This window comes from Monodelphis domestica, chromosome 3, assembly GCF_027887165.1.
Source record: "Monodelphis domestica isolate mMonDom1 chromosome 3, mMonDom1.pri, whole genome shotgun sequence".
Classification (NCBI taxonomy): domain Eukaryota; kingdom Metazoa; phylum Chordata; class Mammalia; order Didelphimorphia; family Didelphidae; genus Monodelphis; species Monodelphis domestica.
Window position 1 is genome coordinate 390,009,705 of NC_077229.1, and position 12,879 is coordinate 390,022,583.

At 33.5% G+C, this 12,879-nt stretch overlaps 1 protein-coding gene across 2 annotated transcripts in view; it reads right to left on the minus strand.

The window, feature by feature from the left end:
- Positions 1 to 12,879, minus strand: part of ICE1 (interactor of little elongation complex ELL subunit 1) — an 87,060-nt gene that overhangs the window by 44,778 nt on the left and 29,403 nt on the right. For both annotated transcript variants that reach the window (XM_056824316.1, XM_056824317.1), the window contains exons 6-13: positions 11,695 to 11,771; positions 9,665 to 9,702; positions 7,509 to 7,591; positions 7,195 to 7,234; positions 7,050 to 7,109; positions 2,906 to 2,995; positions 2,739 to 2,795; positions 1,219 to 1,658 (exon numbers count right to left, since the gene is read on the minus strand). In XM_056824316.1, the coding sequence (XP_056680294.1) occupies positions 1,219 to 1,658; positions 2,739 to 2,795; positions 2,906 to 2,995; positions 7,050 to 7,109; positions 7,195 to 7,234; positions 7,509 to 7,591; positions 9,665 to 9,702; positions 11,695 to 11,771 (885 nt within the window). The remainder of the gene's footprint in view (positions 1 to 1,218; positions 1,659 to 2,738; positions 2,796 to 2,905; positions 2,996 to 7,049; positions 7,110 to 7,194; positions 7,235 to 7,508; positions 7,592 to 9,664; positions 9,703 to 11,694; positions 11,772 to 12,879) is intronic.

Below are 12,879 nucleotides of genomic sequence, written 5' to 3' on the forward strand. Positions count from 1 at the left end.
CTGATCAAGACAAATGATTATTTATCCACTAAGTTGTTTAAAGTATTAAGCTGGCTTAGACTTCATCCTCCCTAGTCTCATTCAATACTGAGATTTTGTGACAGCTATTAATTCCTCCAAATAGAACATGAGTATCTAATTTATATGTATTGTGAAAATTAAATGTGACAGAACATTAATGTGAAAAAGGATGTTTTTTTCCCCAAATAGTTTAAGTAAATAATAAAATCAGGGAATACTGGCAACAAAATAATGCCAACTGCAAAATTTATGTTAATTTCATAACAAATGGAAATGAAAAAGTCAATAAATCGAAAGTTAATAAATCTTTCAAGGACATTACCACTTTTTTTTGTTTAAACAGTCAAATATAGTTGATTAAAACTACCTAATAAATCATTGCTAGTCATTTCACAAATACACCAACATTTAAATTTATAAGGAAACCAAAGTTTGGTATCAATAAGACTCTTGAGTTTTTAGTTTATTAAATTTTCAAGGAAAAATTTGAAGGAAAAAAATCAGAGAAGATTCCTAACTACATCTTAAGTATTTATGCTAGTCATACAATTGTTAACAAAACTATCATTGTTTTCTCTGATATTTATGAAATATCATTTCCATTAAAATAAGTTTCACAAAAGTTTTAGAAATCATTTGTGATAAGCAGGATGGTTTCAGAAAAACCTGGGAAGATTCCTATAAACTCAAGTAAAGTGAAATTAACAGAATGAGGAGAGCATTATACACAGTAACAGCATTATTGTAAGGATGATCAAGGATGATCAATTGTGAATACTTAAGCTACTCTAATCAAGACAATGACCCAAGACAAATTTCAAGGGACCCATGATGAAAAATGCTATGCACATCTAGAGTCCTGATGAACTCTGAATAAAGCCTGAAGCATCTATTTTTTAACTTTATTTTTCTTGTTGTTTTTTTTTCTTCTGTGCTTTCTTTTACAAGATGGCTAAATATAATTATTTTACATAACATCACTTGTATAATCAATATCAAATTGCTTGCCTTCTCAAGGAGGGGAAGGAGAGAATTTAAAACTCAAAGTTAAAAAATAAGCAATGTTAAATTTTTTAATTTAAAATTTTAATTTAAAATGTAACTGTGGAATATTTAACAAAATAAAAATATATTTTAAAAAAGAACAGGGCCTGGTGCATTATTTTAAAAAAATCATTTGTATCACAGCTAACTTACAGGTGCAAGTGGAGATGATGATGACATCTGACATCCTAATGGTGTTGGTGGGGGTGTGGATACTGGGGACAGAAGAGGTGGAGGGAGTCTGAAGAGGTCAAAGATGGCTTCCAGATCCTTCATGAGTGGTTTATCTTCTGGATTTTCCTGATCAGAGGAATCAGAACTATCGTCTTCCCCACTGCTTGGCACAAAAACCTCAGGATTTCTATCTTCATGAAAAGCAGAGTCATTACTACAGTCTTGTACACTGACAGATATGGGGCAATCCTCCTCCGAGAGCCTACATCCAGCAAGGAGCTCCTGCTCTAACCGCACAGAAAAGCTTGTCAGGCAAGTGTTCACTTCAGGAGGTCTGAGGTGATTGGTCTGCACCGAAGGTAACAATTCACAATCTTCAACAGATTTTCTAGATGTTGTACTTTCTTTGGCAGTCTTTTCTATGGACAGACATTTGAAATTAAACTTAGGGATATCAAGTTTTGAGTCAGTTTTCCTATACTCTCAGAGTATAATTCTATAGACTAATAATAGCATTAAAGACATAATGGGGGGAAATAGTAAAAAATTAAACTTTTCACAATTACCTCTCAGAAATTGAATATTATCCAAATAATTAAGTTCATCATCTTTCAGACATTAAGATGAAGCTACTAAACTTCAAGGCATATAATTTGATCCATGTGTCTACTGGTTTGAGAGGTTCCTATCATGATAATTCATCCATACTCCCTGTACCAATGAAATAGGGTGGGACAGATAGTTTCAGGAGTGTGGTTATGGTATGATTTTTCTCTCTGTAAAGTTGTCTACCCAACAAGGGAATTGTACCCAACACGGCAGCCACCTTTACTGCAATACTCTAATTTATAGTAAATTAGACAATACAAATGCTTTGTAACATACATCAAAAAAAAAACCTTTCTGTCCTCAATTTAAACTAAATTACAGACTGCCAATGATCAAACAAGGGAGAAAACCTTTTGATCAAAGGAAATCAGAATGGACATTCTTGCCTAATGAACATATAAGGATAATGGGAATATAAGAAACCCATATTTGTTTTCATTTCTACCTCACAGAAGTATCATTAATAAAATTCCCTTTCATCAAGAAGTTTTTAAGTGTTAGCAAATATCAAAACCAGTCCTTCTAGAAATATCTCCGTATATCTCAAAATATTTTCCAAACATATTCCTCATTCATGGGGTCAAATGTTTAAATATACAAATTAAGAAAGGCATAAAACAAACTTGTAAATGGGTAAAAACATTCTAAACTGTTATCATTTCCTTTAAAATTTGGCAAACACATCCAACCTAACATCTAGACTGAGGAAACTCCAATCATTTTTACCTTTATACAACACTGATATTCTTGTCTTCTAGATTATCTTTGGTGAGTCTGACCACAGCAAGTCCAAGATAAATAGTACGTATAAATTTTCAGTGAACACCTAGCTGACTGAACTGACAAAATTTGGTCAAATGGTCATTCCACAGAATATACCAAATACACACCTTTCTTGTACTCCATAGCTTTTTTTTCAGTTGTCTCTGAACAATCATTGATGGAAGCTGTGACAAACCAAAAGTCAAATATATTATTTACTAAGAACACAGCATTAATTATGCTATAATGAAGAAAAAACTATTTTGCTGATACTCCTTTAAAGAACTTGTTTCACCTTGGACATTTTCATTGTCTTCATTCTGCAGCCTTTCTTTTGTAGAGTCAATGCACAGCCAGAGCTCCTTCAAAAGCAGTTTTATTTTTCCTAAGGAAAATATGAAAACACATTAAATTTTCTTCATTTAATGAAATCTACTTTAGGCCAGCTGAGGTAGAACATAATGCTCTTGGGAAAGTAACATTCACCAGGGGTGGCTATGACTTGGGCATGGCCTCACCTTAGGACCCTAGTGCAAATTCCAAAGGTATGGAAATTGGAGGTAGGAGAGCAGAATTAGCTATAGGTCTTAGTAGATGGGACCAGTATTTGGTCCAAAAAATTTCTCTACAAACTTTTTTTTTTTAAATAGGAGTTTGCAACAGAAATATACCCTTATTCCTCATTTAGTGACATACTGCTTCACCACCATGATGTCTGATTTATGAAGAGGAGGAAGGATGTAACAATCACCTTAGTTCAGGTCCTCATTTATTCCTATTTCAAGTCTCTCCCCTCTTCCATTTATCCTGCATGTGGCTACAAAACTAATTTGCACAGGTCTGACCACAACACCTCCCTATTCAAAAAACTCTAGAGACTCCCAATTATTTTGAGATCAAATATAAACTTCTCAGTTTGGCAATTAAAGTTCTTCATAACATGGCCCGACCCACTCTTATTTTTCAAATCTTCTATTTCCTTCCAGACATCCTAGAGTCCAGTGATAATGGCCTAATATGATTTATCACCCAAGTCTCACTGGCTATCTCTCATTGCTGGAATCCTCTCCTTTTCTACTCAGTCTCTTAGAATCCTTGCTTTCCTTCAAGGTTCCTCTTAGTCTACATGATATGTCTCATTTTTTTCCCCTTTGTATCTGAAGAAATGAGCACACTGTTAAGCATGGTATCAATAAATGCTTGCTAAATGATAACCAGATTTCTTTTCAGGATTATGTGGAATCTCAATTAATTCAATGTCTGCATTGCTTGCCTTGTCTTTCAAACTAGTACCTGTTCAGAATATCCATCCTTTTCAGCTCAGTTACTAATTGGTCTTATTCTTCATATTTATTTAGATGCCATTTTGCTTTCCCCTTAATCTTTCATATCTTTTCATGTTGGATGTTTAACTCAAGAGTGCTTTTGTATCCTTTAATATACTTATCCAAGTTAGAGATAGCCTTAAAAGTCAGAAAAAATGGGTACAAATTCCATCTCTGATCCAAACTGTCTCCATGAGCCTTGGGCAAGTTCCTTGACTTTTTGGTGCTCTAGGCAACCCTTTGAGACTATAAGTGACATAGAAGAGGTCAATCTGCACTAAAGGGAGTTTCTAATTTCAGAGAAATCACACGTCCAAGCCCTGTCTTTATAATCCAATATATTTTCTAGAAAATTTTTTTTTATCCATTCAGTAATGTTTTGCCTATTTTTGAAGGGATTTTATATTTTAGAATGTCTTTATTATACAAAATTATTCATTTATTTTTCTACTTGGGTGGAAATGGTAATACTCTTAACAAAGCTACTCTGGCTATGAGAGCTAGAGCTACTGGTACAGGATAGAATACTAGGTGAGAGACTTTGGACAGAGTTGGGAATAGGAATACAACCACTCATGTTCTGTGGTCCAACCAGAAGTGTGTGTGAGAGAAGAGAATGAATATGGAGAAGACAGTTATTTTTAATTTACGAAGAAAGAGAATTCACTCAAGGAAGGGGAGAATATATACATTTCATAGGAGAAAAGGGAATTAAGAGAAGGGCATCCCATTCCTTAGCACAAGGAAGACTAGGGCTGAGTCCTTGGAAGTATTCATGCCATGGCCAGGTATTGGTTTCAAGAAGGAAGGGAAGGAAAAAAAAGGAGAACAAAGTTTTGGAAAGGTTTCAGTACCTGATTGGGCATATAGACAAAATCTGAGCAGGGTTAATTAACAAAAGGTTTTCACGTGGTCAGGGGAGGCTAAGTAGTGTGTGGACTTCAACTCATGGCTTGGCAGTAGACCGAATAAATGGTGAATGGTACTCAGTTCTTTTAAAATTAATATCCAAATACTCCAAGTACTATATTTAATAAGATTTATTAATATTAACTTGAAGAAAAAGGAAACTAAATCATCCAGCCACGCACATGGGAAAAAAAAAGGGGGGGTTGGGGGGCTCAGTGGATTGAGAGCCAGGCCTACAAATGGGAGGTCCTAGGTTCAATACATAGTACTGATTCCAAGACGGAAGGTAAGGATGGGGGGGGTGGGGAGGGGGAGTCACAAAAACTTATATACAAACATGAACATGCAATGTGGTGGGAGAAGGGAAAGGGATGCTGGGAGATGAAAAAGAATTCTGGGAGATGGAGTCCAAAGGTACAAGATTTCTAATTATACAGTTCCCAACAGATGAATAGGGAAGGCTAAGGGTTTAGGATTGGGGAGTAGAAAAGCCAAAGTTATTAAGAAAGGAAGAAGCATTATATCCCCAGGATCTTTAATCCCTATCTGAGTAAAGAGGAAGTTGAAAAAGACAGAGATCTTAATTACAAGAATTGGCAAAGATGGGGCCAAAGGAGGTCAGAGCTTATAGAGCACATTGGGAAATGGCCTGAGGAGAACCACAGGTAGGTTTTCAGAAGCATGAATAGCAGCAGGTAATCCTTATTTCTAAGTTTCTTGAACCTAGAAAGTTCCTTGGGAAAGTTATTGGGAAAATTCTTAGCTATTTCTTTAGGACCCATACAAATAAGTGAATAACAACAATATTAGGCATCATAATTACTATACTGTATATTATATATTAACATTGTAAACTACAATTCCCACTAAAATCCTAACAACTCTATCTGGTGGTATTATAAATTTCATCTTACAAATTAAGGAAACAGAAAAGTTAAGTGACTTATTCAAGGTCACAACTCTGGCAGAGCTAAACATCTTGAAATATGTTTCCAACTCATAGAATCAGATTTGAAAGAGATCAGAGATTATCTAGTCCAAAATATATCTGTAGAGGAACTCTCAATTCAGCAAAGCTAACAAAGAATCATATAGTTGCACCTAAAGAATTTCTCCTCAAGACACTGTACTCTATTTGGTTCCTATTCTTACCCTTCTGCTGAAACTGCTCTTGAAGGTTCCTAAAGACCATATTACAGACAAATCCAATGACATTTTGTCAGTCTTCATCTTCCTTTAACCATTTTACAATTTCTGAGGTTGCTGCCCATGTCAGACACCCTGACCTTTACTATCATTGATTTCTGTACTTGGTGTATTTCTGTCCTCCCTCTTAAAGTATTTCTTATCTCCCCTGCAAACTCCTTTCTCTTCTCCTGATTTCTAAACATTCATTCCTCAAGTATTTTTCTTGTCCTTGTTTTTAATCTGTTCCTTTTTAATCCTATAATCCATATGCAAATGACTTCCAAATGGGATGCAGGATAGAATAGTAGAAAGAACAAGAGACTGTAAAAGTCAGGAGATCAGGGACTAATCCCAGCTTGACCACTGGCAGACTGTCTCTTCTTCTCACTTCTTCTAAGCTTTAGACCTATTCCAACTACCTACTAAATCTCCTGGATATGACACAAAAAATAAATTTTCCCAAAACGAGACATTTTGTCCCCACTTTAAGACTTCTTTATTTCTGCTTATGATACTATTTACTTCCCTATGACTCATGGTCATCAAATATAAAATCCTATTCAATTCTTACCAGTGAGAACTTTCATACCTAAAATGGATCAAATGAGATAGCATCATTACCTACCCAACTATCAATGACATAAAGATTTTCCTTCATAGCAACAAATAATTCAATGCACTTATTTTCTAGGAGTGGATAGGTGGCTCAGTGGATAGAGAGCTAGGTCTAAATTCAAGCTCATATACTAATTGTATGGCCTTGAATATGTCACTTAACCTGTTTCCTTCAGTTTCCTTATCTATAAAATGGAGATAATAATAGCATCTACCTCTTAAGGGCTCTTATAAGAATCAAATAAAATTTGTAAAGTGCTGAGCAAAGTGCCTGGCACATAGCAAGCACCATATAAATGTTGGTTACCATTATTATAAATAACAGGTACATATACTTTTAGACTTATGTTAAAAAAAAATGATCAAATAAAATATAATTTAAAAAATTGAAAGGCTACTCACTCTTGTCTAGGGTTTCAATTGGCTCATTACTGGAACTCTGGGTCCCCATATGTTTCAACACTAAAAACATAGAAAAGAATAATCTTATAATGCAAGGTATATTCTAAGTCAAAAGAAAAAACAAAGTTACAAAATGAATACTTACCTTTCTTGTTATTTTGTTTAGGAAATTCCTCCAGTTTTTCCTATTAGATAATAAAGTTTTGTTACAGCATTCTGTTATCACATATATAAAGATGTAGGTAATTCATTGGATAAACAACTTTAAGTATCTAATATGGCAGAACGTACAAGTTTCAAGTTAGTTTTTATATTGTCATATGACGGTCAGTCTTAAAGAAATGCTTCTTTAAGTAAAAGTTCTCATGAGAACATTCTCTTATAGTAATATTTTTAAATTTACAAAGGATACTATGTAACCCCTCTAAACCTGAAACTTTATAGATTATCATTTATTACCTGGGTCTTCTTGAGCTCTTTTTCAAGAGTTTTCTTTTCAATTTTCAATTGCTTTAAGTCTTCGGTATGTTTTACTGCAGCCTCTTTATTTAATGAATAAAGACATAGGAAGAGGGAAAAAAGTCATCAACTTTATTATGGTTAATCACATCCCTGAGATATATATGGATATATGATATCTTCTTCCCCTTTCATTTGTGGTATTTTAAAATAGATTAAAATAAAAAGCTTTCCTACAACATTTTAGTAGGATCTTTAGAATTGGAGACAGGTGAGGTCTATTCTCATCTAGGGAAGAACATATGCAAATCATTCTAGACAAAAATCCAGTTTTTTAAGACTCTTCAGGGATGGAGAAATCTTACAGGATTCTTCTGGAGTCAAATTCCTATGTGTAGTAACTCTCTTGAATAAATTATTTTGCAAGATTTTTTATATAATTTTTAAATTATTTCAACTTATGCTGATCTCATAATAACTGAAGGCCTCTCTACATCAAGAGCTTCTGTTATTAGTGGAACAGTTACTATCATTCTTTTGCCCTTCCTTTCCATGGACTAAAATATCCCAATTTCTGAAACCTTTCTAATAAATCTTTACTAATAAGCCTTCATTCATTTTTTGGGTTATCTGTAGTTCTCCATGGTCTTCCTTAGCTATGAAGATCCAAATTGAATAGAATATCCTAGTAATGGTCTGACCAATGCCGATTATAATAAGATATTAATGAATGTAGGATATGGCACCACAATAGAATTAAAAATCAAATCTACAGAAAAATAAAGATTGGTCAGGGCCTTCTACATCAGACAAAGATATTTTTCTGGTTCCCCCCCATCCACTTCCTCTTTTACAAGAATAAGTAAAAGTGATCCTACAACATAATAATCAATTGAAACAGCTCATACAGAACAAAATCATCTTATCCCTTACGCTTCAATGGAAAATTTTACATTTGTACAAGTTGTACAAAAAGCGGTAAATGAAGCAAGAAGTGAGCTACAGAGCCTTTTCCTCAATAAAAACCATATATCCTTAATCTGATATTAAAGTAGCACAGAACACAGGAATTTTCTACCTATGCATTATACTGACAATGTTTATATAATTCCTAAGGTAATTACTTGGATTCTAAGAGTTCAAATTTAATTAAGTTAAAAGGTTTATGGCTAGACCTAGGCCAGGTCTTAAATGCTATAAGGTAAACTTTTCTCTTAATCCAGAACATGCTTCATTTTAAATCCCAAATAGGGCAATATGAGGCAACTGTGGTATGATGATAAACATAAATGGATGAATATACAAAAGGTTACTTTGGGTAGCCAGGCTGGAACTCTGGAGAGAGTTATATATTTCAGGGTCATCTTTAGGCAAACATTATGAAAAATACCAAAAAAGAAAATCATTAGATTATAGATTTAGAGCTGGAGGGGACCTAATTAATCTCTAAGGCAACACTTGAACTCAGGTCTTTCAGATACCAATATTTCAGTTCTTTATCTAGTGTTCCTTCCTGTCTAAGTCCTTCCATGTTCTATCAGTGTCTTGACTTCTACTTGATTCCACTCCATTCCACACATTCCCATACCTCTCAATGTAAAAGACCAAAAAACTATTCTTTCTTTTCCAGACAAAGAAAAAAAGGAATATATATATACATTTATTATATATAGATATATATATATGAAGATCAGAACTTAAGGTGCTGATCTCTGATTCAACATATCAATTTTTCTTTCTAACAAATATTTAGGGGGGGAAATCCAGGTTTTAGTATAACTTCCTCATCATACTTATCACAATGGTATCTTTTATAAATTGTGATTTCAATTCCCTTCAAGTATCAGAGAGACCTATCCTGTTCAAAATTCTAAAATAAATCCATTACTCTTCTGTTGCCTAGTATTGTAAAACTATAATGCTTTTATCATTTGGACTGTAACAATATTTCAATGACTTGTCACATTAGAATCAGATTCTACTCTCTTGTAATTATGGAGATAAGTAGAGTATTTATACTTTTTTGACACAGTTGTTAATGCAGTTATCTATTACTACAGCATGAAAAATTAAGTTGCATGGATCATTCAGTCAAATATCATCACTAAATATAAATGATTCACTTTTTCATCATAAATCACAGTAGCACTAATTACCTTCAAGCTTTTTCACTTTGGCTTCTAGTTTCTTCTTCCTAATGATAAAATTTCAAGTTAGACAGTAAATAATAGCAGAAGACATAGAATTCTGCTTCTATAACATGAAAGATATATTTTTATTATTGGTTTTAAAAAAATTGGTAGGCACTAGACATTGTGAGTGCCAAATAATAGCAGAAAGAAAGAAATTATAGGAAGACTTATTGTGGGAGTTATCTTTTAGTTGGATTTCTGTGAAGAGTTTTACTATCCACTTGTCAGAATAATTATCAGAATTAGCTATAAAAAAATAAGGAAATAAAAGATATGAGAGGTGCAAGTTAACAATTTAACTAAAGAAATGAAAATAAAAAACTAAAAATAAAAAATAGGAATAATATCAGTAACTGTTCTACTAATATTTCATCTATTAGTTTCACCAATGTAAACTAACTGCCACAATAAAGAGGCTTTAATGGGCAAATATCTGCCTTACTGACAACCAATTCACACACACTTATTAAGCACATACTATGTGCCAGGCACTGTGCTAAGCTCTAGAGATAGACGATTTCCAAAGGCAAATTAGAACATAGACTTATTTTAAGATCTTATGAAAAAAGGTAAAGATTATGAGCAGTATCATGTGATAAAGAGAAACAATGAAGGTAAAACCAGTTTAAAGAATTCCTAGCAAACCATCTAATTAAGCAAAGCCATCCCAAAATTGTTAAAGCTTGATGAAAATAGAAAGTGTAAACAAGTAGGAAAAAAAATGCAAAATCCATTTTAATAAACTCTTCTCAAGGACAATGGAAGCACCACTTTTGGATTCTAATATCACAGTGCCAGATATGCTAATAAAAGAAGGGAGAATGGTATCAAAGAGAAAGAAACTAGATAGACTCAAGTTCATATTTATTAGAGTTCCATGCTGGAGAAAAAAATACCAAAGGCATGGTGAAAATCTTTCATCTTATAACTCCTGAAAAAAAAAAGGTGACATAGAAGGTATAATTACCAATCTATATGCTTATTTTCCCACCTACACAAAATCTTTGATTTATCTAAAAACAAGAAGAGTATATTTATAGGAAACAAGCCATTCACAAATGATATTCAACAATGAATATATTTTTACCATTCTATAATTAATTTTTAGAAAATCATAGAAGATAGGTCTCATATTTATGATTGTGTGATTATAAAAAGGCACCTGAATTTGTAGAACAAAATGCCACCTTTAGGCTCATTTAAAGGAAAGAGTCTCTGTAAGATGTTATAACAATAGCTCATTGTTCAATGACCACCGATAATGAACATTATGTGAGTCATGAAAACAGGAGATGTATGTTCACCAAAAATATTCACCACTGTGACTACGATTCAATAGTCCCTATGGATGGTGACCTCTTTCCAGTGGACTGCTCAGTAGAATGGAATCAGGAGTACTTGAGTCAAAATCTGATCTCAGACACTTACTAATTGAGTAACTCTGTTTCCTTCAACTATAAAAAGAGGACAATATTAATAACCTTTCCCTCACAGTTTTTGGGTTGATCAAATGATAAATATTTATAAAAAACTTAGCACAGTGCTTGGCTTATGGTGAGCATTTAAAAAAATGGCTTGCTCACTCTCCTCTTGTCCCCCCTCATTTATGAATAACATTGTGTTGACCATATCAAGCTCCATATATTAAAGTACAAAGCCTTCTGGAAGAAATCCATGAGCATTCAAAAGGATTCAGACTTTTTATAGGAAATACCAATTAGTTGGAAAAAAAATTTTTTTTACAAGATTTCAATAACTATCAGGATATATACCCTAAAGAACTCACAACTTGACAAGCTAAGTTCAGAGTTGACCAGAGAAGAGAAAGCTGAATTGTTTGGAGGAAATAGCAAACATTCCATAAATATTAATATGCAAAATTCCAGAAATGAAAAAAAAAGAGGCTAACCATGGAAGAACTACAGGTAATCTGGAATTAACAGCCATAAGCTACATAGTCATTTTTTCTTGTTTTAAAAAATTTAAAACCTTACCGAGCATCACTTTTTAGGCATTCTTCTTTCACACGAGTATATTCATGATAGGAATCCTGATATATCTTGAGAGAACTCTAACAACAACAAAAAAAATTGTTTTGAAAATTGTTTTGCACTAATTCATTAATAAAACAAAAATGCAGCAGAATGTTTCTTTTTGTGACTATAAATGAATGTGTTGAGTTTCGTATATGCAGTTTGTAAGGGGGGAAAAAAACCTCAGTATTCAATTCTTTTGCATTATTATTATTATTATTTTAAAATTTAAGACATTAGGCAACCTGGAGTAATGAATAGGGAGCTGGGCTTGGGAGTTCAAAAACCTAGGATCAGGTCCTACCTCTGGAATAGACTATAATTATTGGTATGAAGTTGATTACCAACTTAAAATTTAAGAGTTTTGTTAAGCATAACAGTAACCATTATAATCAAGCTTTCAGGCTTACAGTATTACTTGTGCAGGTCTAATGGCCAATTCTCAACAAGTGAGCAAAACAAGCATGCTAGTTGAAGGAGATAAGAAACATGTATGAAGGATGATTTAACCTGATCACAAGGTATTTTCTTAGTACTGGACTCTGATGGTACAAGGAATGATAGCTAAATAGATAGATAGATAAAGAACTTTCTGGGGAATGTGACAGAAGATGACCAAGTCTGATTAAGACAGAAGATGACTAAGACTAGAGACCATAACATCATGGTCTCTAGAAAGTACTAAGTCTGGGAGGGCACTGTGGGTTAGTTCTTCCAAGAAGATGTGGGCCTGATTTGAGTTTTCTGGTTGCCATGATGATGGATGAAGTCTCATGGTCAACCAGTGTAATTAAGAACCAATAACAATATCAGTGAGGGATGAGGGGGCTCATACAGACCTCATGTAATCATTAAATTATATTGAAAAGTTGATCTGACTCTCCAAGGGGTCTTTGGTTTCTGAAGGACCATTGACCTCTATCGTTGGTAACTGCTAGCCTGAAGTTCAGATCTTTTGTGCCTCAGTTTTTCATTAATGCAGCTTTATCACAACAGTGGGAAACTCACTTACTCTATCTTAGTACAAGAAGTTTTCAAAGACTATAAAGTAACAGAGTAATCACTGAGCTGTCTTAATAAAAAAGAATTTCCTTACTGGAGAGGTCGCTACAATTATGAAGTCACAAGTTCAGGAAAAATAAATGT